Below are 27,396 nucleotides of genomic sequence, written 5' to 3' on the forward strand. Positions count from 1 at the left end.
CCTACACTGGTAATATTTCTCAATTCATCAATTTTATCATGTTTCAGCCTCGATCGACCTAATTCAACTTTCTTTTTCGTAATATTTTTTATAACTAGTTTTATAGCACTGATGTAATTTCATACCCTTAATAAAAATATATTTAATATATATATATATATATATTGTTTTATGAAATATTTCAGTCTTCAATTTCAATTTAATTTTTTTCTTTGAATGCTTGTTGCCTCATAGCTGTTAACTACGATTATTCAGAATAAATTAAATTTTCATATAATTTCAATTTAAATATTGAAAGTGATGTTTTATGTTATTACTTTTCTTAATTCATATTTATAAAAGCAGAATAAATCGTTTGTCATTAACTAACTGTGTTAATTATATGGAATACAAGGTATTGAATAAAGTTGATTTTTGCAAAAGTAGCGGTTTGTAATACTTCAAAGTCTCATACACTTTAATACAATTTTCTGCATAGATTAAACATATATTTATTAATGAAATTTAACAGTAATAGAGTTATAGATAATAGAGTTTCAAGTATATCGTATCACTATAAATCATACGTAAAAGAATTTTCATTAAATAAGAGATTAATAATTACGGAACTATTTTTGTAATGTGATTAATCAATATTCAATTAATTATAGATATCTATTACAATTTATTACAAATTTAAGGAATAAAAAAATAGTAACGTAGAATATTTTATTTTTTGGATCGAAAAACTTTTGAAATATTTGAAAATAACTGAGCCGTTGTATTAAATATCATAAGAACATATATATTTGTTTTTATATTTTTATGTTTTATTGAAAAATATTTAAGAAATTTTCTATATTTATTAGTGGATTCGGATTTGCTAAAGATTCATAAATATTCTGAATAATAGAGTTTATGTTTTCAATATAATAAAATCACTAGAAACGTTAAATAATTGATTTGAGATAAATATTTGAGGTGATTTTTTTGTTTTTCCCGAATACTGCAGAAATGCAGTGATAAAGGAATAAGATTTTTGTACAACAAGTAGTAACTATTTATGTCGTAAATTCCAAGGGATGAGAGTGTGTACAATTCCCCTCTCATCCAGTATAACTATATTTAATAATATTAAATTTCTTAAGTTTGTAAAATTAAAAAAAAAAACATCTTCCCTCTAATTTTCTATTATACACTATTAAATTTTAACTTATAATGTTACGATCGATCTATTTCAAAAGTAACATTCTATGAATATTTGTAGAAGGTAGTTATGAGCACATTTTTCATAGTAGCGGAAAGACATCCTTAGTATTAAAAGTACTTATTTTAAATTCAATATTAATTGATACTTTTTTCATAAGTTTCACTAATAATTTAATAGTAATTATAGTTATACAGCTGAAGAGAATGATTAAAATAGGCGATTAACTTACTAAAAAAATTTTCATTTACCAAAGTTATGTTAAACTTACAATATAATTATTGCTGTTGGTAATAATGGTCTATACGAATTTCGACAGAAGACAAAATTTTTCATTACTTATATAGTATTAATTATAGCTAATTTTGTACCTGATAATTTCTTTTATATTGCTAATTTTTGTAAAGAGTATATTTACTTTACATGATGGTTTTCTTTACTTTAACTTAGCAAGCTTCAAAATTCTACGAATATCTTTTTATTTTCACATATCGGAAGAATCGGATTATTAAAGTTTTTGAGAAATGGGATTAATCTCTGCTCACAGTATTCTTAGAGTGTAAAACATCAGTAAGTAGACTAATATCAACAGAAATAATAACGATTATTACGAGGCGGTATAGTTGAGAGCGTCGCATCGAAGAATTATGGATATTAAAACTTTAAACGCATTTATTTTAAAATTAAATTTTTAGAATTATATGGTAGAGGAACTTGAATAATCTTGAGCTCATTCATTTAAAATTTCGATAAAATCTTTACAATTTAATATTTTTGTAGGATACGCGATTATCAAGTAAATGATTTACGAATTTACGTGAAATAAAAAGAAAGAAATATGCTTGAAAAAATTGCACTTACAGTTTTTCCTATATATTTAATCAATAAAATTTATGTGTGCGTGCGTGCGTGCGTGCGTGCGTGCGTGCGTGCGTGTGTGCATGCGTATAATGAAAATGTATTTGACTACTAGGATTAATAGGTGATAATTTATAGTGCAGCCGAGAAATTTTTAAAACTTTTAAAAGGGGTCGTTCCATTATGTCATATTATAGCTTTCATTTCGAAAAAAGTTGAAATTAAAATACTTTATTTTTACATTCCAAGATTAAATATATGCCACCTATTATTTTGCTTTCTAAAAGAAAGAAAAAAAGGAAGGAAGGAAAGAAAAAAAAATTCCAACATTCACGTATAATTTACATTTGACATGTATTTTATCGTTTTTTATCGTATTTTATAAGCTTATTTCAAAACCTTACGTCGCTACCAAGGCTTTAATTTATTTACATTATATAAACAATTCGTATAATCTCATCGGCAAATAATATAACATAATAAATGGGAAAAAGTGCCGGATGACGATTGACCCAGCAGCATCAATGAACAATATCGAGACCCATGGAGACCATTACCTCGTCCGGCATATTAACAAGGCCATAGATACGGGCTCGAGCTGCCTCAATAATTCACCACGTGGCAACGGTGCCTCGATAGCGCCGTCGCTCTCGCTTCCCCTCCTAGAATCCCCCTCCCGCCCTTGCCCATCCAGACTCGTTACCCTCCCACTCTTCCGAGGCCAAGCCAGAACGCCCGATGCTCCGACACCTTTCGCACCACCTAATCATTCATTACCGCCGGCACGCACACGCGCGCTTTCGACGCCAGGGCTATTAATTCCAGAGGATCGGTGACGGGACACTATTATGATACTCCCTGGGTACATGCACACAAGCGTGCGTGCGTGCGCGGCCACGCGCGTCCGAGGACGTGCATTCAGTCGACAAATATCCCAGCGCCCTAATGGGAGCCACTTCCTCAGCCAAGTGCGAGCCTATATCTCCAAAGACTTGGCCTAACCACGCTTTGCGTGTATGAGCTTCCCCCTCCCTCCCTCACCATTCCCATTTACCCGTCGCCCCTTCCATCATGCCCATTCCCCAATCCACCCCTGGTCACGTCCCATCACGCTCATCCCTCTCGTGCTCTCAAACAACCAATCGCTCGGGGTTGCTTGGATGTTTGCCAACTCGTGCCTGCATGGGGGCTCGCCTCTCTGGTGTAAGCGGGACGACCTATACTTACTATCTCTCCCTTATCCCTATCCTTATCTCCAGTTATATCTGCACCAGGGCTTGCTTGCCCTCTCGCGCTCACCCTAGTATTACTCACCAACTTTAGTCATTACTTTTGGACGGTGAAGCACGCGTGCGGAAAAAAAATGAGTGAACAAATGTGGCTGCAAGAGGGAAAGACAAGAGGGTTAGATCGGCCAAAATAGTACCGCGAAGCAGCACTGCGGCGGACCCGCCACTCCACTCACACAACTTAACCATCTTCAACTTGAACAATCGCGTATTTCTCTTTTTAAGTCGCCTCCCTCTTTCCAGCTTTCTAAATTACAAGATCCGTCAGTTCGTCTCCTCCACTTCCCATGGCCCCTACCCCACCCTAGCTTAACCCTCTAGCTCGTCCACCCCGTTCGTTCCGACCTTTATCTATCTCCGTGCACACTTCAAGTGCTTTCTTCGTGCTGGAATGCGCAGACATGCGTAACAAACTACAGCTTCGCTCGGTATTCCTCCTTTTCGGAAAAGCTCCGATAAGATCGGCTTTTATGACAGATGTGTCACGCCGAGCCAGAGGTAAGAGCAAAGCGCGCGCCCTCGCCAACAGAGTCCTGGAGCAATCTCGACTTAAGTATCAAAATCTTCCTGCGGGGGAAAATCTATAACTTTGCGCGCACGCTAGCCTGCGTGTGCGTGGACGTGGGGAGAAAGAATAAATTCGTACGTGTATCGTGGCAAACTGGCACAGTCTACACACGCTCACGACAACGCTCCCGGCTCACTCCCTCACTTCCCTTTTCCAAACTCCCGTCCCTCTCCAATCCTCCATCCCCGGCCCACTAGCTCCCGTCGAATAGCTGCCATTTTCAGAAGGCTCGTCGTCTCTGTCCCTTTGCCGTTCGCCCTACGGCCCATGTCCTTCCTTCTTCTTTCTCTCCCTTTCCGCTTTTTATGCGTCCTTCCGTCGCTGACTCCGTACCCTCTATAGTCGTCGAGTGGCCCAAACAACTATCGTTCCCACCCCGTCTCCCTATCAACCTCGTACAATGCCTCGTCGTTTCTCTCATATGGAACAGCTTCCGGCAGTATCTCGTTCCTCCGATGCTTCTACTGCTGATAGTGCACATTCGTTCGAGTTTGTCGTGCTTCCTAGCCAGATGTTTAAATGAAAGGCACACGAGGTGAATAAACATGCATGCGAGCTGTGTGATTGAAAGGAGGCGGAATGGATGGAGTGGCTGGCGGGCGGTCGGGGGGTGGTGGATGGGTGTTGGGGGGCGATGAGGGAGGATGAGCTGGCCGAGTGTTGCCTCTTGTGAACAGTTGCCTCTAGTGAACAGCTCATACGACTGATGCTACTACTATCCCAATGGTTGGTCTACATTTCAATTGCGCAACCATGGTAAATTTGACTCTTTGGCATTTTGCTTTTGTTATTGGAAAATATTCGCCGACGGAAATTGTCCCATTAATAACGAGGGTAGAGTTTTTCCAATTTTTTCGCCAAAATTTCATCAAGTATTCACTAAGCATGGATAAGCAGGGATAATATTCTTGCAGCTTTTGGCGCATGTACATCTTAAAATCTCGTAATACTAATTCGCGCAGTAATTCGATAATTCCGGATCAATTGCTCGAATTAAGGTGTTCGATGTCTCGAGTTCGGGACAACCGGATGTTGCTACATATTTGTCGTTGTATCACATGCTCTACTTCGCTACGAGTCATACAATATCTGCAAAGGATTGTTTTTAATTTGGAGTGAAAAAATTGTCCAAGCGATTCGGCAAATAGGTAGGATATATAAGTCATTGAAAGAGTAATTAATATAAATTGAATAAAGGTGGCTCATAACTTGCATCGCCAACATTGAGATAAATATTGTGAAAATATTAACTAATGCAGCTAGCGATCTCAATTCCAACATTCTCCACATACATACAGGAGAAGATGATTGGAACGCAGCCAAAGTGTACCGCAGCTGAGAATTGAGTGACCTAGTATATGTAACAGCATCTTATCCGCTCAAGTTCTATCGGTTATCATTTGGTTTGCTATGATAAAAATTAAGGGATAACTGGCGAATAATCGCTTTAACGCCAAAGAATACGAATGGTCATTATCAGGTATCTTGATGAAGCAAGGGCGGCTACTATGATGGGGGGGGGGGGATAAAAAAAAAGTAAATGTAGAATGAACTTTCATCGGATACTGTGATATTTCCAATGATAAAGGGAGGACGCGCTCTTACACGAGAAGCGGAAAGGATTAGTTTGATATGGCTAGCGAATTAGCTGTCAGCGACATTAATCCAACCGCCCGTGTACTGCGATAGAGTGTTGCCGCTCCTCTTTGCCCGCAGATTTCAGCTTATTTGCTTTTCTAAAACCACGACCTACTTCACCCATCTACTTTGCCTTGGCCGTACGTGACAAGTTCAGCGACATTACGTACTTTACTCTCTGTACTTGCCGAAGATGGCACGAACGCCAAACTATTCTCTCGCAACTAAAAACACCCTATGAACGATCTTCGTTATTATTCAGCCCTAAGAAGATATCCGGATATTCAATTTGTGACTTGCCAAAATCCAATTTAGCTTGATTATAGTATTATAAAAGTAATTCGAGTAATGCGAGTAATTTTGTTTAAGCACTTATTTAACTTGTTCAGCGACACTCTACTCGCAAAAGATCCAATTATGCTTCGGCTCATTGAAATATAGAGCATTCGACTGAATTGGAAAAAAATAAAAAAAAAAAACAAAAACAAACAAAAAATAAATAATGAAATTAAAAGATAAATTAGATAAAATTCGAGAGATTATGTTTATAGTAGTATATTTCGGTAATTAGAATACGTGATTGAACGACATATGATTCGAACATTAGAATAATTAAATCCTTCTCCATATACGTATTTTATGCACTTTTTTAGGTTTAGCACTTGTTAAGATTGCTGAAACGCGATTATATTCAGAACGAGGAATTTTATATAAATTAATTTTCTTCTTTAATATTAAAGTTCTTTATAATCATTGATTTTACGCGAAATTTTCACACGAATTTTATTTTATCGTAAAGAGCCATTTGACACATTTGATTTGATTCCAATTTATCCATCGAAATTGCTCGTGTGTTTATATTGAATAAAAATTGATTATGAATTATAATTAATTCGTCGGTGTATTTTTTATTTTTAAAATATCTAGCTCGTGATACAGTTGAATGGGTGCAATTACTTTAATATTGATTGCAAAAGTCTCGACAAACAATTTAGGAAATAAATTATTCATCAGATCGTTATGAATAACAGCACTTTTTTAACGTTCAGCATTGTACAACCTCTAATTAAATTTCAAGTATGCTATCTTAAAATGTCCCATAATTTCGATGATGAGAAATTATGGTTTTAATTAAATTTATTTTATCATTGCGGAAATAATGGAAGTTGAAAGCAAGGCGAACATTTCAGTGAAATATTATAATGTTTTGTCGATGTTGTACGTAAAAATTATTATGATGACATCGATGATTGTACTTTTAGAAGGGACAGAAAAGCAAATTACGAATTTTATTCTTATCAGAATTCAAATTTGAGGCTTATACTGCTCGAATTGTAGGGATTTTTCGATCCCTCATATTTTTTACAAATATAAATACAGCCATTAGCGATATTTCAGTTTGGTTCATTTTCATTATCATTTTCAATATATCGTACAGTTTCGTTGATAATAGACTTTTATCATAATTATTAACATTAATTTATTAACATTTTATATGCAAATAAATTATTTGAAAAACTGCATGTAGAGTATTAGAGAAATTTATTTATTATAAATTATTTCATTCGTAATTTGTTGCACAATTTATAAATTATATAAGTATTCTAGCATTTATATCTAGAATATAATATACAATGCAAATGAACTGTTTTTCCTATAAAATAAAATAAATCATTTAACGAATCTACGTTCGTGCCAACCGATATTACTAAGACAAATGATCACTCTGCATGAAATTTGGATTTTTATAGTTCATGAGAATAATAGTTAAAATAATATTAAAGAATAAAAATAAATGATGTAACTGAATTTCTTGGGTGAAAACTTGGAAATATAAGTTGAATCATTGAAAATTCACTCTCTAATTATTGAGTAATTGAAAGACTGTTATCATTCAATTACTTTCCTTTAAAATAAATTCGAATCATCTTAAGGCTTTGTAAAATGGCTGAGAAAAATTCTTTTTATTATAATTAATTCTTATTAATTATTATAGACAATAATAGTCATTAATTACCAATATAAATGTATTAATTGTTTTATAAATAAGTAATATAAATATAAACATACAACTTTAATGACAAGCTTAACCAATACCATACGACATTATTTATTTTTGAATGCACGATTGCATGTTTTTAATGCACATTTAGTATCATTTAATATTATAAAAAGTATATTTTTAATGCGAGTACAAATTCTTAATATACAATTTTTTTAAAAGAATTTTTAAGCAAAGCTTATCTAAATTATTTCTACAAACCTTAATCATAAATAGAAAATCTCTAAATGCATAAAAAATAGAATAATAACGAGATTGTATTTCTCGGTAAATTACCATCTCTGCTTGTATTGATCGAGTAAAAATAAAATAAGAAAACAAAAAACAGAATGAAGTATGTATAATAACTTTTCCATATTATTTTAACGAGTTATTTATTTACTAAGCAAGTGAATCTTTTACCAATGATCTCTAATATCGCGGAAGATTTTGTTCCATAATCGCTATTAAATAACGGAGATACTTTATCGTCGATAAATACTCTTAAGAAACGTTAAATTACTCAATAAAAATGTGAAATATATTTTGACAGAGAAATTGTTATTTTATTCGATACTTTACCATTGGTCTTTTTTTTTTTTTAATATTTTCCTTTGTTTCTTTTTAATTCATAAATTGAAAATTAATCCTCCTCATTACTTGTATACTACTTGTATATTTCGAATATAAAACGTACACTTTTCGTATAAACAACAATAACGATATATTATTACGAAAAATACTATAATACACTGAAGGAATTAATGTGACTATAAGATATATTATTTAGTCCAATCGATATAAAAAAAAAAATAAAAAATTTCTTCTTTTTAACCTTTATTTCATTTTGAAGCTTTTTAGATTTTGAAACTCGCCGAAATCATATTTTATTTTTCAATGAATAATCACGATCCTTTTATACTTTCTTTATAGGCTTATAACCATTTGTGCATAAGAGATACATACATCCATTATTAATAGTTCTTTATTTAATACTTTTGAGTTATGTGAAGTTAATAAATTACTAATCTATATTGACGAATCTGTATTCTACTTTAATACATACATTTTTATTACCGAAATGCTCAAGTTTATTGCCATCCATTATAATTTCAATTTCTCCGTTTCTATAACAATTATCCGTCTTGCATATCCTGATTTGATAAATATTAATTATATTTAACAAATGTATTTGGTAATATAACAAATGCCGTAATATAGCTATAGATATAGATAAAACTTTGAAAATGTTTATAAATATTTAAAAGATTATTATGCTTCGATGATATTGAATCAGTATTTACGATTTTTTAATACAATTTTATGTACTTTAAAATTTTTATTCACATACAAAACTATAACATCTCAAATACGCCGAAAGAATTTTCCGTACTAAAAATTAGCTCGTACAATATTTTTATGGATTTCAGTTTTATAGTTATAATAAATTAAAAGTGTTACTCCTTGTAATGGCACATCATGACATTACAAAAATGTAAACATTAATATATCGAAATATTACTAAGGTTTTGAATTTATGCCAAATAATAAGTGCGATATAAATACTATTTAATAATGTACTATTAAGTGATTAAAACTGACATTTTTAAGTAATACATGCATTATGTCGATTAAACGATGCTGTATTTTTCACGCGGAACATACATAATATCCGTAGATGCATCTTACCCAGGAATGCAAGATGCAGTGTTTGAGTGGATTGATAAGGGAATTATAAAAGGGCTAGTGTGACGATAGCAGGTGCTCTTCGGTAAACACGTGTCAGTTAGGTAGAGTCGATTTTATAATTAAATTTCCATCCCTGTATTATATAATAAATACTAATTTACTTTGCTCATTGTGTACTCTAATATATTAGAAGATTATTCACAGCATATGTGGCACTTCCAGCTAAAATAACATTGAAAAATGCATTTAAACGAAATAATCAAATATTTATTTGTCGACGTTTTAACGATAATAATAATAATAATAATAATAATAATAATAATAATAATAATAATAATAATAATAATAATAATAATAGAGTACGGATTAATTTTTCAAGGATTTGATGTAACGTTCATTAACAATAACAATTGAACTTCATGCATCACCGACAAAAGCTTGTTTTGAAGTTCAGTCATTGTGAAGTATAGTAAGAAACGCTTAAAATCTAAAATAAAAAATACATAAATATTTTATATTATAAAGTTTCCTTTTATATGAGAAGGAAAAAATATTGCAGGACATTTGGGAGTTGAAACGAATACATTTTATCAGGAAATAATGAAAACTCCAATGACGCGGTTTTTATAAGCTTTTATAAGCTCATTTTATCTAGAATCGTAACTTCAATGTTTAGCAATATTTTCATACTATCCGCTAAGCGTCAAATTATACGTGTTTCAATTTAGCATTATTCCTAAATGCATATTAATATCGCTAATAATAGCATTGATTATACTTAAAAAATAGATAATATATTATATCTGTTGTAACTGCATTTAACATTTAAAGTCGTATTTTTAAAATTATTTTTATAATTAAATCACGTAATAAGTATAGAGAACGAAACATAAATATTATTGAAATAGAAATCTATAAAAGACGATGATAATAATGAGAGTTATTTTTCTACCACACGTATTATTATTTACTATTATTTAATATTTGTATCAAAAGAACAGAAAAACATAAAAAAAAGTAAGTAAAACAATATTTAATCAAATCAATAAAAAAAAAAGCTCTCTCTCGAAATTCGACAAAATTTGAATATAAATCATAGCTCAATAAGATCCTTCAATATTTTGAATTGATTATTGTAGATTAAAAGAATTTGATGATGCAAATATATATTATGTTATGTAAAGGCTTGTTATAATCATCTAAGATTATTGCAGAATTCAGGTCCAATATATTACTTGAGCTTTTAAAATTTCAATTTTAAACAACGTGCGCGCGCGCGCGCACGCACACACACACACACATATATATATATATATAATATTATTTATTATTTATGAACAATATTAAAGTTTTTAATTTCAAGCTTTTATTAGTTATGATGATTAAGTATTCCATGACAATAACTTGTGTGACTGCGATGACTAGCATTCAAAGAAGAATATTTTAATAAATTATAATATAACCGAACTGTTTGCTAAGTAATATCAAACTATTCAATTACAATGGAATTATGAAAATTTTCAAAAGTATATGTTTTGTAACGAGAATTTTAACAACAACAAGTGAATTCAACGAAGGGAACATTAGGAAAAGAAAACGTATTCTTCGTATATTCTGCATTTTATAATTTAATATACAATGTATAGTGTTTTCCCTTTGATCTCGTACATTTCATTGATAAACCTAAAGTGGTATTGGATAATTGATAAAGTATTTTTATCGATACCTCCCGATTCTTTAAGCATCGTGAATAATAATTACTCCATTAAAATGACAAAATACAACTGGCATTATGTAAAAAATGTAGGAGCACAGAGGAAAAAGCTCCTCCAAAGAGTCACACATCACAACCACTAAGCTTTTTCAAGCATCGTCACGTATTTTTATATACGGGAATGGATTTTGCACATAACGAAAAGCCGATTAAGATGCTTATTGCCGAGAGCGAGGCCTGTTCCACATTTAAATGTACAGGAAGCTGTAACTCCAGCGAAAGCCCGAAGTGAAATTGGTATCCGGTAGCGTGGATACAGCGCTACCTATACGTTTTGAATTTGGTGATGGTAAAAGCGCGGCGGGGATCCCCGAGCTCATAGTTATCGAAATGCTTGGCTCCTTTCAATTATTTCATCCGCGTTGACGATTTGGCGCACTCGATGGCTTAATCCCGTGGAGCCCCTCCGATCCCGATTGATCCAAGATCGACGGGAGTGAGCTTGGGTTGACGACTACGGGCGGGCATCGTTGAGAATTTACGATTAATGCGAGGAATCGAGCCACTATGACAAGTTCGCACGCGCACTTTTTATTTATTTATTCTTCTTCTTTTTTTTTTTTATCTACGACTGTTTAAGTCCATTGGCATTTTTATCGAATTATCGCTAATTTACATTATTATAGATTTGTGGTTATTTATAGGCATACTAATTAATTGAATAATTCTTTCATACACTTACAACGAGTTTTGAAGGTAATGATTTCATTAATTCCTGGATAATAGGTCGATAAAAGCTCCAGCGGCTCGATTTTTCTTTCAAACGAATTGCCTCTTAAGAATGCATTCGTCGGACAATGGCACCAAATTTAATAAACATGGTAAATCATAATGAGCCGATTAGGAGGGCAGAAACGTATGTATCGGACATTGAATTGCTTGTCCCTTAATTTCCATTGCTCGGACAATCGACCGGCGGACTTTTCCCACATCCATAAACAGTGCCAGATTACAAATAGGATTTTTTCAAGCGAAAGCACACTTGTGCATGCGGCACGTGACTGTGTATACCGCAGCGCGTGTCCTTTGCTTGCACACAATGAGAGTATTGCAGCAGAAATCACGTCGTCACTACATAGACAAGTTGTCCTCTTTGTGTTTAACAAGAGCTGAGTCGACTGACCTATTTTGATGCATTGCAATTTCAAAGAGTTCGCGCGCGATTCGCAAAATGGATATTTTATTTAAATGCGAATAAAACAAAGGGGCAATTAAAATTTCACTTTCAAAACTTAATCCGTAGTTTCTGAACTATTTTACGAACTAGAGTTTAAATTTTGCTCTATCGATCGTGAATTATGGCCATAATCCAGTTATTGATATACAAACTTTTGCCCAATAGTATTGTGTCGCGGAGTAAATAGTAAAATTGATGGGCGTATTAAGGCGATTAACCGGGATGGCATTGTCTAATAGTATTTTGCCGATAAAAAAAAAAAAAGAAAAAAGAAAAAAAATAAAGTATCTTCACTCCCCTTCGCTCGTCCACCAACAGTTGCAATAAATTAATTGTTACAATGGTCATTATAAAGCAATTTTATAAATATTCCGCTCTATGGGTATCTACGATGCTCTACTGATGCTTACGGCAAAGCAAAGAGTAAAAGTGTAGGTAAAGGGCAATTATCACAATTATCTAACGAAAAACTTTATCGTATTACAAAGTCGTGTCAAAGAACAATCGCACCCCTAGAGTATCGTTTACACAGTTCCCTAGAGATGATCCAAGTACATTTAGCTGCATTCAGAACAAGGATGTAAATTAAACTACGATGCAGATCATTCGTACGTGATTAATTATTAAGCAAAGTCTCTAGATATGCCAGTGTCAGATTAACAAATTCATTATAAAATACTTAAGATTAAAAATTGCAAAAGTAAATTGATTTTTTTGTTTTTTGTTTTGTTTTTGTTTTGTTATTGTAAACTAACGTACTTTAATTAAATGCACATAATAATAATTAATTTTAATATGATATTATACGGAATATATGCTGATGAACAATTTTTAGTATTTTTCATATTTGCGTATTTGATACCGTAAGTTGCTCGTTCTCGCACTAAACATTGTCTAACAAACTACAATTAATTATAAATATATGATAAAATTAGCATAAATAGATATTTGAAGTAGGGGCTACAATTTTATAGTCAAGTTAAATTAGTTATGAAATACGATGATACATTTTCAGTTCACTTGAGAGATTCATTTTTGTTTACTATTTCAAAACTTATGATTCCAAGTTCTCCATACTATCTTATAATTGCTACTACATTAATATTTGAAAGATAATATTTGAATAACTTTCCAATATGAGGAAAAATATTGAGTTTAATTTGGTATATTAGTATTTGAACTTTATCGGCTACCCCCCCCCTCACCTCTTACCCCCACCTCACCACACCTCTTCCCACCGTCCCATATTTATCATATTTAAGTAGAGTATTTAATTTCGGAATTTCCTTAAATTCAATAAAAGATCTGTCAATTAGTGTATTATCTAATGTAGCAAGTGACCTGTATAGTATCAGTGAAATGTAATTTTTAAATTGACATTTTGCCAAATCATTACTTAAAAATGAAATGTATTTTTTGAAATGTATGTCAATAAAGTAAATGGAGTATTTTGTAAGATCTAATATTTTATTTCTTATGCGATATTTACTGTGGATTTGTATGCGAATAAATAAATTGAACACGGTTTTCAATGGTGTGAGCACACATTTGCTCGCATAAACACATCTACTTTGATTTTTATTAATATATTATGACTACGTTGTAGATAAATAGCTTAGCTTCTTAATGCTGCATTTAAACATGTTTCACACAATAATTTAACACATTTGTGTGGATAATTTATAGATACGAAATAAATATGAAATAAAATCAAGAAATAAGACTTGGTTAATTATATAAAATTATGTTACAAAATGTATGCACTTAAATTTATAAATGAATAATTTATATATACATATATATATATATATATATATATATTTTTTTTTTTTATATTTGTTATTCAAGGTCATTTCGTACATTTATTTAAGATAATATTCCGTAAAGACGCGTACGAACTAACAGCCAAAACTGTTTAATAGAAAAATAACGCTAATGCATTTTTATTTACAATGTTATGAAAGTTATTTTACTCCATTTTCCAAATAATAACGAATGAGCCTGAGTTTTTGATGCCTGAGATCCGTCAATTTTTTGTAGCTGCGATCGAGCAGAATACTTTTCAACTTGGATGATCATCTATCTGCACACGTAAAGTTCACGTCATTTTATTTTATATTTCCCATGCAAACAATTAGCAAGAATCTTTGACAATGTGGTACTAAATTATAATCATTAATATTTCCTAAGAATATGATGTCATCAAAGTTATCCAAGGCAATTTAAACATTAAATTAATCATTTAGCCGTATAGATCTCCAGATAAATATATTTAACGAAGTTTTTGTGAAATATCATGTATTATAAATAATCCATAATTTTTATTCATGTATTTGATTGTATAGGCATATATGTTTAATAGTTCTTTATTAATTCGTAAATTTTATAAATTTCCAATATATTTTTGATTGTTACAAGATTTGCGATCTACATATACACGATTTTAACTCTATTCAATTAACGCATTGTTTGAAATAATTTCTGCAATATTCGACTCCTTTTATGTAAAAATTTTCCATCAATATTAAATTTTTCTTCAAATTTCAATACATAATGATATACAAATAAAATTTCTCTTACTTTTCCATTCTTGAAATATGTTAATGCCGGAAAATTAAAGCATTTCTTAATTTAAAAAAGCTTTAATTAGCTCGGAATTAATATGCATTTAAACTTGCATATTTCTCATTGGCTGATATTTAATAGTTGTATTTAAATATTGAAAATATCTATTAATTAATGATATTAAAGTTAGATCAGAAAGTTCGATTAAATATGTTATCTTGCAAATGATGCAGAAAATCGCCCTACTTTTATCAGGTCGTTTTACTATTACTGAATCAATCCTCGAGCTTTTCCATTAAACTTGTATATGATAAATTTTGATAATACTTTGATTAAAATATAGTTTTAATCAAGTGCATACTACTCTTTTTTTTTTTGTTTTTTTTTTGTTTTTATAACGTTCAATCATTACAGTAATTTTTTAATAATATAACTTTTATATTCTTAAATCTAAATAATTACTTTTTAAATTAATTTTACCTTCTACCATTTAAATAAGTTTATATTAAAATAAGTATAAAAACTATAATGAATATGAATAACTAAATTTAAATCGCGGATAGAAAATACTTGTTAAAAAGTATGAGAAGATAAAATTATGTATAACATAATTACAAGTTAGCAATCAATAAATAATTAAATTTAAAACAATTTCATTCGTTTTAAAAGATAATATAAAGTTCATACATAACCTTTGAAATATGGAAATTTCATATAATTATTGAAATATTGAATTATTTTTTCTTAGTTGTTTTTTGTAAGACGAAATGTATTATTGTAAATATTCGTAAATATATATATTTCATCTATTAATATCCAGTATATAAAAATTTTAAGTAGTTTTAAACGGTGAAGTTAATTATTTATGCTTTAGGAATCTTGTTTTCGCACTTTCATTTACAAAGTCTAACAATTTGTAATAAATTTCATTAAAGTTTCATTTCTATAAAAGAAATGTTATAAAATATGTTACTTTTACATGTTCTATAAAATATTGTGAAATTCGCAATAAGAATTAAAATTATCTCAATAATAATTTTTTTTTTAAATAATTATAATCTTAAATTTTATTAAAATTGAAATTTCTCTATATCAATAACAATTTGAAAATTATAGTTATAAAATTATTTCATGTCATGATTTTGTAAAGAAGGTCTATTCAGCATTCATATTAAACAAAAATTTTATAATTTAATAAATGCATCCCGACTCTTTTAATACTTTTTCATTTTAAACAGAGCTTATATTAATAAAAAGTTGTAGTTAAGAGATTTTCTTCTCAATCAATAATTTGTATACAATTTTAACAGCTCTTGCATTATATCACATGACACTGGATTCTCATATGTTATTGAAAAATTTGATTTATATCAAAATTGATGCCTTATGGCATCATTCATTCATAAATAATTTAATTATCTAAACATAATTTACCACATGTCATATTAAAATTTTTTACTTTGATTATTCTTTCCATTTCATACATTGAACTGTTAAATAATTGAAATATAATTTTCAAACATTAATCAACTATTTCAGGTATTTAGAAACTGTAAGAATAAAAGATAAAAAAATTTTAAATTATTTTAATTGTTTCAAGTCTTTTTATTATTCGGGCAACATTATATTTCATTATTCTACGACAATAAGCTATTACATATGAATTAGTAGTTTTGGTAATAAACTTATTAAAAAATATCGCCTATCTTCTAATAAGTAATATTTTAGTATTTTGATTGGATAGTAAGCTTATAAGTATAGGTATTAAAAAAAACTTTGCCTATTTTTTAGTTAAAATCTACTTGTTATATTGTTCAACCTGAATGCAAAGATAATATAATCAGAATTATAAACGCTTATTTTATAATTTGCAATATCGGTAAAATAATATTATTGATTATGGTATATAATTAGTATTCCCTATTTTTATTAAATATAACGTTTTAGAAAAATAATTATACTGATATAAATAGAAAACGGGTAAAAGCAGTATTAGCATTGAGTAATACGCTTTTAGAATTTTTAATTGAAGATTTAACGTTCTATTTTCAAAATTATGTATTCGTAAGCATTAACACTATTAAAGACAATTTTATATTAAAGTAGTTACTAAGATTATTTTAATTAATGCTATACGATTTAAATATTTGTTTTATTGTATAATCAATTATTGTATGAATAATTATTCCGTAATAATCATTCTCCATCCATAATGAGGCTTCGAGTTCACGAATTCATATAAAAATTGGATAAAATATTCAATTGTGTATATTTGAATCTAGTATATATATATATATATATTTTTTTTTTTTTTTCAATACATTAAAATCAATCAAAAATTTAATTATTATTTGAGATTTTATTCTAATGAAACGAAATTGTATAATTCATTAATGAAGAGTAATGAACAATATATTAGATTAATTGAGAACAATAGTGTTTTTCTAAACTACGTCGTCACACGTTGTAACTCGTGATTTGAAAAAAAAAAAGAAAAAACTTTTTGAAACTACGAGATGGAAATATTCTCTAAACATCTATATTGTACGGTGGCCTACATAGTTTCATACAATATCTTAACTTTACCAATATTTTAAGTCTAGAAAATCTTTGAAGTTATGAAACCTTCGTTTGTTCTGTTATTATGACCAAGTAATATAAAAAATAATTTTAACAATAATTAAGTAATGTAATGGAGAGTAGTAATTTATATAAAAAAATTAATGGCTATTTTAGTGATATAGTTAGTTGTACTTATTATTTTCATTAGAAAATTAATTAATAAAATTTAAGTACAGTAATTGTTCTTTTTCAACGAAATAAACGTGGACGTATAAAAGGTGGCTTTGCAAACAAATGCATTAAAAAAGGATATATCCTAGGAAAAAAGTAACACGAACAATGGCAGTTTTACTTTTATGGAAATAACTTCTTTTTTTTTTTAATTTAGTTCGTTCCATTGCAAATTTATAAAATGCAAAAGTAATAAAATCGTTGTGTAGAATAAAATCTATTTGTCGATGTGAAGAAATACGTTGTCTCCAATATTAATTATCAATTCAGTTGGCAATAAAGAAATTGTTAATTAGTATTATATCAGTAAGTATATCACTGTTACATTTAAATGAAGAAATCTTATTTCACGAACAATCATAACGCACATGAATATAAAATTTTTGAAAATGACTTTATACGCTATTAAGTTTAAAAAGTAATTCCTAGTCTTTCAATACATTATGGATATTGCATTTTAATTTTTAATATTAAATATTTTCATAACTTCAGCACAAGAGCTATAGCTACTGAATAATATAAATAATAATAATAGTCATAATAGTGACAAAACATAGATAACCTAATAACGTATAATTAATTATAATGAAAATGATAATTTTATTATGAAATTCTGAATTCTTTACAACCTGTACATTGATGTCCGTTTCAACTTTTCATATTATTTACACAATTATTTTTTTAAAGCCCAATACATTTAATTAATACAGCTTAAGAAAATATTTAATTTCAATAACAAACATAACTTGGATATTTCATTAAGCAATAACGTATAGTGCACTACATTATTTGGTTCATTTTTTTACCTTCACAAACAATAATCAATTTTACCAATGATATAATTGATAGGATAGTAGTATAATATTTATTTACATCGAGGGAACAACGTTTATTATTTAAAATGCAATTTTACACGAGCATTTTATATTAGAATTTAACAATGTTAAATGTCTCGATGCAACGCATCTCACTCGCGGGTACGTGGAAACTCGAGTGATGTGAAGCTGAGAGAAAATGTAGTGGGTGGAAAATGTGCTATACGCATAATGGGTGTTGAGTCAGTACTCGGTCAACAGTTAGCACGTGCGGTACTAGCATATCTAATTTCGTATTCGCAATGTCGTATATTTTCTTTTAATGTAAACAGTGATTTACCTAAATCATTATCGTCTCGAACTACCCGCGAGATTATGTCATCGTGAATTCTCAAACGCTTATCGATATTATTCGGCAGTTAGTGCATCTAAGATGTGTGAATATTTGTACTTATTGTTAAGATTTCATCCAAGATTGATTTATTAATAGGTGTTAGAAATGCTATGTTACGTGAGTTTGTTTTCCTTTGATAATCCGTTGACATAGATTACCTTTTATCAGCACGATTTTACTCGATTGTCTACAAATTTCATTTATGACGATACAATGGCTTCATAAAAGGACATAAACAATCCAACAAATCAAATAAATAGTCGGATAAATAATAAAGAGTATTATTATTGTTGTTATTCATCATTGTTCGCCATAACAATTAACTTGTTCTTTATAAGTTATAACTATTGTTATTGTCTGATAAACACGTTCGAAAATAATTATATGGATACGTTAATAATAAACAGATTTTCATTTAAAATTATATTACATAGGAATTGAGGAAACAATAAGCTTATTATTTTTATAGTTGTAGTGGAAGTAGTATCCACACCATAAATCCTTTTCCTAATTTTTGTATCTGTGCCAAGGCTTTTAAAGCAATTTATTGCTTACGACGCGTGAATAAAAAATCTAAAATAATATTAATATTTCTAGCTAGTAATTTCATCTTTAAATTTTGTAATTTATACCGATACATGTATATACACACACATTCACAGAAAAATTAGTCATCTCAATTATATAACATCTGTATATCGCAATTAAATTAAAAAGAGCATTCACTTTCCAAATGTATTTCTAACATTTACATTATTTGGTATGTATAAACTATATTAACAATTGCAAAATCATTATTATGTAAAAATAACTCTATTATGCTACTGCTTACTGGATGAAAAATATTGTATGCACCATGTGTAGTGCCTGCATAATTTCTAAGTACGTTAAATCGCATATGTTGTATATGCTCCACTCGTCCAATTTACTTGGCAATTATATTCATGACAGATCTCAACATAAAATAAACGTACTTTTAAAAAGAAAATTTCATTAGTTAGAAAGAAAATCGCGTAATAGAAAAAACGGTAATTATTGTTAAATGGAATAGCATTAAAGTTGAATTAATAATTAGAAAGAAAAGAAAATAATAATAACAAATAAGAAAATTAATATACAAAATGAAAAAGAATATTCAATTTCAAACTATTATCAGAATGAATAAGATATAATGGATATATCAATTTTACTCGTTTAAACAGTTAATAACATAATGATGTTATACATAAACATATATAAAGAATGTTGCACAAAACTTTAACGCTCAAATGATGATTAAAATCATATTTGAAATGCTAGATGAATAGAATCGAGTACAGTCTGACAATTAAAATAAATTTTGCATTTATGCAGATATTGTGAGGGGATTTACATATTCATATAATCTTGAAAATGACAATTTAAAGTATTACGGTAAATATTTTTCAAAAGCTTTATACGGAAATTAGAATTTATTCGAGTTAAAGGTTGTGGAAATAGGAGTGTCGACTAGAAGCGGTGCTCAGGTGACAAGTTTGACCGCGTTAAATGTCCTCAATATTTTGTGTGCGATATCAACACAATAAATCTTTCATACTGGGGATAGGATTTTTTTTTTTTTTTTTTTTTTTTTTTTTTATTTAAAATTTTCCATTGAATTCTTCTTAATTAAATGTTTGTTTGAATGAGTGTCCATTGAATTCTTCTTAATTAAATGTTTGTTTGAATGAGCTAGAAAAATTCGAGCTCGGCTACAAATTAAACATTTTCACGAAGAAATATGATTATTTCTCCTTATCGTAAATTTAACAGGGAGCCGATATTTTATATAATGATTTATTTAATAATATCGGCGCACAATGTAAAATGAGGAATAAAGAATTCATAAATAACAGATTGTTTGAAGCTGAAAGCATCTTGTATTCGATGTGACCAAATAACTCCTATATTATGAAAAAGAAAACAAAAACAAAAAATACATTGAAAAAATTTATATAGTGTAAATCCTAATTATTAAAAAGTTCTTCAGAAGATCGAAGGAACATTCTACTCTCAAAACTTTAATCTATATACTTTCCATAATGCTGGCTATTTGGCAATAAATTATTGTTAACGTATCCTTATCGTAAGCACCAATATATATTAATCTTAATATATTTCGTATATCTTTTTTAGGCCTTACTTCAAGCGCAAGATGTTACTGGCCAAGAAGTTTACGGAGAAGATGCAAAGAGGGCTACACCACCTCCTATTTTTCCGTATCTCAATGGTGGCGATGATATTGAGGGTCAAAATGGCGACCTTGAACTCGAAAATGTTACAAGAGTCAGGTTGGTTCAGTTTCAAAAGAATACGGACGAACCGATGGTAAGTGAATAATTATGTGCAGTCATTTTGTTTTTTCCATTCTATTTTATCATCGATATCTCCAAGTTAAATAGACGAGAGATGCATAGTTAAGGAAAAATAATTTTACGGAAAACTAATGTCCATCTCCAATTAAATATTAAGGAAATATACGAAACATTAATACGACGTACAAAGATAAGTTCTTTCAGTTATCCATTCAATTTGATAACATCTTAAATTTCAATTCTATTTCAAACGAAAATAAAGCTCAATTTGCCCATAGAAAGTTTTAATTAATAGATTTTAATTATTCATGCCTTCAAATGGGTAAGTAAATAGAGTTTTATGTATATTATTTTGAGCAGCGATAAGTTTTACAGTATTCAAATGTGAAAGATAAGTCACAAACATTTATACCATTTATCATTAAACAACTAGTAATATTTATATGCTAATAGTATAAGTAACAAATATTAGCTCTTAAATACTTGGATATATGTGTTTGCATTTTGATACTTTAATTATTATAATATACATTACGATAAATATTACAGTGCTCATTTTTATTTTATACTACACTTGAAACATTTTAGGGGATAACACTGAAAATGAACGAAGATGGTAAATGTATTGTCGCTAGAATAATGCATGGTGGAATGATTCATAGACAGGCGACTTTGCACGTTGGTGATGAAATAAGGGAAATAAATGGAATTGCAGTAGCTAATCAATCAGTGAACGCCTTACAGAAGATTCTTGTAAGTACATATTTGCAATTTACTTCATTTCACGTCACTTAATCAATAATTGTCCTTATTTCAGTATATACATATATTATTATTAATTCAGGCTGTAAAATTTTCTTTCTATTTGCTTATGATATACAATATGTATTCATACAAATTAGTATATTGGATCGTGTGCTTTTTATATTAAAAATTGAAAAATCGAAGGGATAGAAAATTATAATGAAATGTTTCATTTACTTTGAAAAGGATATATTATATTTTTGTAAACTAATATTTCAATTAAATGTATTCTAATAGTGCTGAAAACTACGAAAAATTCTATGCATAAATATAAACTATACTTTTTACGAGCCTATCGTTTCTTTCATCGTTAAAATTTTAAAAATAATTACGTTAAATTATACATGTTATAGGTATTTTGAAATGTGCTTTTATACGATATTAATGTAACTTGATAAGTTCAATTATTCTTAGTGTTCATAAGCCCAAGTGGTATTAACTATGTAACTTCGTAAACTAGAGAAATCAATAATTGAGTTTACTTACTGCGTATCATTGATTTTATTATTTTCAATTATTTTCAAGATTTATTATCGGAAACATCACAACTCGACAATAATTTTATGATTTAATAGATAATTACACGATTTGCATGATGATATATTGCCATGTATGACAATTGAGATTGGTATGTCTTAGCTGATATGCCATCAACTTTTGTTCGGCATTTATATTTCATATTAATGTAAATCATGTAACATTCATTATTTAAAATGGTCCTTATATTATGCATAATGAAACATGTCTTGTTATACATTTCTAAGTGAGCAATAACAAGAGTTAATTGAATAATAAACTTATTCGTATAAATTAAATTTATTTTAACTTTAATTTTTGGCAATTACTTGTGCACTCGTAAAGCTAATGATTTATACTCTTATTAATAAGACAAAAGATATAAGGTCCCGTGTGATAAGGATTTCGAATATGTTTATTATTAACAAACTATACGCTTAAAATGATCTATAAATTAAACTCAAAATCTTTATTTTCGCGACGGATCTTGAATATCATTGAAGTACTAATATTCCTATGCACTTCTAACTGTCACTTATTCTCCTATTACAATTACAGCACGAAATTAGCCATACTCGTTACGTCACATGCATAACAATACAAAAATAGATTAGATTTGGCGTATCATGTTTTTGATATTTATGTAAATATAAATAAATTTTTCTAATAAACGTGCTATGTTTATTCTATTATCGAATAATCTAAATGTCTAAATTAGTCAAACACAGTATAATTATTGAATGCAATATGAAATTTATAAAATATGTATCCATTTACAGGAGTGTTCGTTTTAATTACGAGCTACGTGTTTATACTTGCAGAGTTCAATTAATTTAATCTATGATATACGTGAATAAATATACAAAAATTAAGCGGACAAAATATTATACACACGATACCATTATTAATATCATTAAATTGTTAATTATAATTTTGAGTAGATGATGATGATGTTTCATTTTTATATAAAATTATCTAATTATACACGACCAAATAAAGCACGATATTTTTAAATTTTAGTATAATGGTCATTATAATCATGTCCGATTAAAAGTAATTTTTGGAATCTTTGAACGATCCTTCAGCTTCAACTAATTCACGTTTGATTCGTAAACAGTTTAGTTGAATGATACTGATAATTAAAATTTTGATATCTTCAATTATCTATTAGACATTTATTTAATTATTTTTATGCAATGTTGCAGTAAAAAAAAAAAAAAAATCATTCCCGAAAAATCATCAGACCTTTGATAAAATTGGTACTTTGTCGCATGTTGGCACATATATTAAGATTTCTTTTTACGCGCTGATTTCTATAAAAATTCGAAATTTCTGAATCATGAATTAAAAATTGACGCTATGTATCGCACATATGACAGTACAGTGTAATGGCTAAATTCGATATCAAACCTTCCAGTTACTTACACAATGGCAGTGATAATTCATATTATTTAAAATCAGACTAACCAGCATCTGTAAATGTATTACGATAATCATATTACCATTATATACGTATTATTGTGTATGATTAAACATTATGTGTTGTAATACGTATTGTTAGAATTCTACCTCCAATTTTATTAAAGATTGTCACACCTTTCTCATAATGAGCGAACATTTAAATTTAAGCAATAATTCTTCATCAATAAACTGTACTACTTCGTAAATACTACTGAAAGCACTAATTTTCTGTTACAGCGAGAAGCTCGTGGATCAGTAACATTCAAGATTGTTCCATCATATAGGAGTGCACCACCTCCTTGCGAGGTACAAGTAAGCCCCAAAAAACAAGCCTACTCCCAATCTCACACCACTACTATCACCACCAATATCACAACTGCAACCGCATCCACCTCTGTAACAACAGTCCCTAGTGCTGCGGGGAGTAACTCAAAATCTGTTAAAACACAGACTCCTAAAGATTTAAAGACTTCGAAAGGTCAAAAAGTCCCGAAGCTTAAAATTGGCAGTTCTTCGTCCACTGAAAATACACCTCGGCGTCGTTTGAATCCACTATCTGTCCTTCGTTCGCGAAAATCAAAAAGCTAGACTAAAAGAAAACATCAATAATTTACTAATTTCAAGTTATTCTACAGTATTAAAAAGAAAAAAGCTTAAAAAAATTCATTGGTTAAGATCTCTTGTTCAGCATGAAATAAAATTCTAAGGCTACACTTCGACATATACGAAAGTAAACTCGAAGATTTTAGGAATAAAATTAGTTATATTTAAAAAAAAAAATTCACGTAATTTATTAATAAAAATTCGTAAAATCATTTACCGAATATTTCTCGTAAATGATTGTATTACCCTAATATACAAATTAACTTATTCGATTGTTCCTTGTAATATACATATATATATATATATATATATATATATATATATATATATATATATGATAAGAATGAGGCAACTGCCAATATATATAAAATATTGCATTGGTTTGATTTGACTGCAGCAGTTTGATAGATACAAACGAATAATCTTTACGCATGCGTAGAAGATAAAGATACATTGAAGAAATTTATATTCGAAAGTTATGACTTATAAAATCTGTAGATAGTTTGTTAAAGGAATTAATTCTGTTGAAAGCATCGAAAGCCTTTATTCGTAATAATATATAATTTCATAAATAGATAATAGAGAAGAATGTTTCTACATAAAAATGGACGTAATAAAAGCTTAAGAATAAAATAAAATTTCATTAAAATCAATAAGCCCGTTTCTTCGTTAATTAGTTTATGCAATCATTAGCTACCGAATCACGAATTTATTTTCGTATTCAACTTCTTTACAAATTATTGCAACATGATGCTTACATTTACATCTAGAGGACCCTTAATTTTTTCTATTCCAATAATAAACTATAATCAACTTACATGGTGAAAATTTATTTCAGTGACGACAAATAACCGGAATCCTGATTTCCGAGATTTACAAAAGTGGGTCAGTTGAATTTAAATAAAAACGGATTTAAATGAAAGTAAAGGGATTGTAATATTAACTTTTATCACGAAAGTCGTACCATACTTAACCTGCGTTAACAAATAACTCTAATTAAAAACGTGCTTTTATTAACGCAACGTGAGAATATATTGCTCTTTCTTTATTGAAATAATGTGCAGTTAAGAAAAATTGTGAACTAGGCGTATTTATGAGAATTTGAAAATTTCTTAGTTAAGCGATCGAGAGAGGAATAGAATTATTTTAATTATTCTAATCGCTAAAACTTTGTACAATATTTAGATTTAGTGTACTATTATTAAAAAAGGCTTTCTCCATTTGCATTTGGCTTTCATGAATTTTTATGATTATTTAATAATTGTCACTCGTCAAGTATGACGCAACTTACGGTATCGGCAAGTAAAGGCCGGTATTGCGCATCCTTAAAATTTTATTTTATCTTTATAAGATATGCATGCATAAATACGAAATACGTGCATATGCCATTACCCAAACACACATGAGCGCGCACGCGAGCACACCTATGTACGTATTACTTTGATGATCGCGTTAAGATTATATTTTTAAATTTAGCCAACTATGAAGAATATCAGTAAGAAGCATTTTTATGTTATAAAATAACTGAATACAGTGAACGATATATATAGTTAAAATATATAGGAGGAGCTTTATATTTAAAATATCATTCAAGAATAATAAACTAATTATAATTAATTCAGCTCGTGTTTTTTACAATTTACAGTTAAAGCATTGTATTTTTACAATTTTGTCAACGATGCTCGTTATTCGTAAAAAATTATTTACATCAAGATATTTATTTTAAATTTCATTATTTCTAAATTGAAATGTTTATCTACAGTTGAATATCTAATTCAAAATCTCTGCCATTTAAATTACAAAAAATGCACTATCACATACTTTCAACCATTTTTCTTAATCCTCTAAATTGACCCACATTTACAGTTGGCCATCATTTCATTAATATAATGATGTCTCTATCTATCGTACATTGTGTCAATTGTGCAATGTGCAAAGAGAGTGCATGATATAAATTATAAATTTGTTCCTTTTCTTAGGATTACGTAAAAAAAGCACGCCTCTGCTCGTTGGTTGTCTTCTTCTTATATTGAGTATACCTCGGTGATTTATCGAAATTGAGCGGTAAATAACTTTGTATTACATAAAGTAAATAAACACCACAGGCATAATGTTGCAAAATCATAATATAATCTTGCAATTATTCAATTTACCGATTGATTTCATGTTAATCTTGGTATAATTTCAATTAATCCTACGCAAGATAAACATTTTTTTTTTTTAGCAAGGATTGAATACTGAGCTGTCTTAGTTCGTGATTTAATTGTGTAAAAGGCTGTACAAAACTTAACTAATGTAACAAATGCACTATTAGCTATTTTAGATTGTTAATTATATTATTAAACTGATTTATTTTCAGTATAAATACAAACTCATTCCCTTATTAGTTGAAATTGAATTGAATTTAAAGAGTCAACTTTTTTTTTGTTACATTCATGTTGAGACCCTCGCCTGCATGACCGGTATTCTTTATTAAATCTAATTTTGCTTTTTGAAATTTGTTATTATATATTTCGCTAGACATGTTCAAATGTTTACTGAATTGGCATTTAGATCAATTATTCACATAATACTACACTATTATAAAAATAATGTAATGTGTTGAATTACATATTTACCAAAACTACTGTCTAATAACGTTTTTCCAGGACAAAATTTTTTTATAAAATAATCTTTCAAGTTATCCGATAGATAGCCCGAGTACTCTTAAGACTCAATTTTCAATCTAAAACAAAGTTTGATTTATTAATATAAATTTTAAATTAAAAATATGTTTCGAAAATAAAAATTCTCATAAATGTCAAGAAATTCAAGATATGTATTTAATGATAATTTTAGATAAAATTGGATTAACATTATTCTTCGAATAAAAAGAAAAATAAAAAGAAAAAT

At 29.0% G+C, this 27,396-nt stretch overlaps 1 protein-coding gene across 9 annotated transcripts in view; it reads left to right on the top strand.

Annotated features, from left to right (window-relative positions):
* CASK (peripheral plasma membrane protein CASK) overlaps nt 1-27,396 on the top strand; it is a 120,024-nt gene that overhangs the window by 82,633 nt on the left and 9,995 nt on the right. For 7 of the 9 annotated variants that reach the window (XM_011499615.1, XM_011499613.1, XM_011499617.1 and 4 more), the window contains 3 exons: nt 20,942-21,133; nt 21,709-21,873; nt 24,139-24,207. In XM_011499615.1, coding sequence (XP_011497917.1) covers nt 20,942-21,133; nt 21,709-21,873; nt 24,139-24,207 — 426 coding nt within the window. Of the gene's footprint in view, nt 1-20,941; nt 21,134-21,708; nt 21,874-24,138; nt 24,214-27,396 lie in introns of all 9 variants that reach the window. The other 2 variants (XM_011499616.1, XM_011499620.1) reach the window with 1 other exon arrangement.

The sequence above is a fragment of the Ceratosolen solmsi genome, unplaced genomic scaffold, assembly GCF_000503995.2.
Source record: "Ceratosolen solmsi marchali unplaced genomic scaffold, CerSol_1.0 scaffold35, whole genome shotgun sequence".
Lineage (NCBI taxonomy): Eukaryota > Metazoa > Arthropoda > Insecta > Hymenoptera > Agaonidae > Ceratosolen > Ceratosolen solmsi.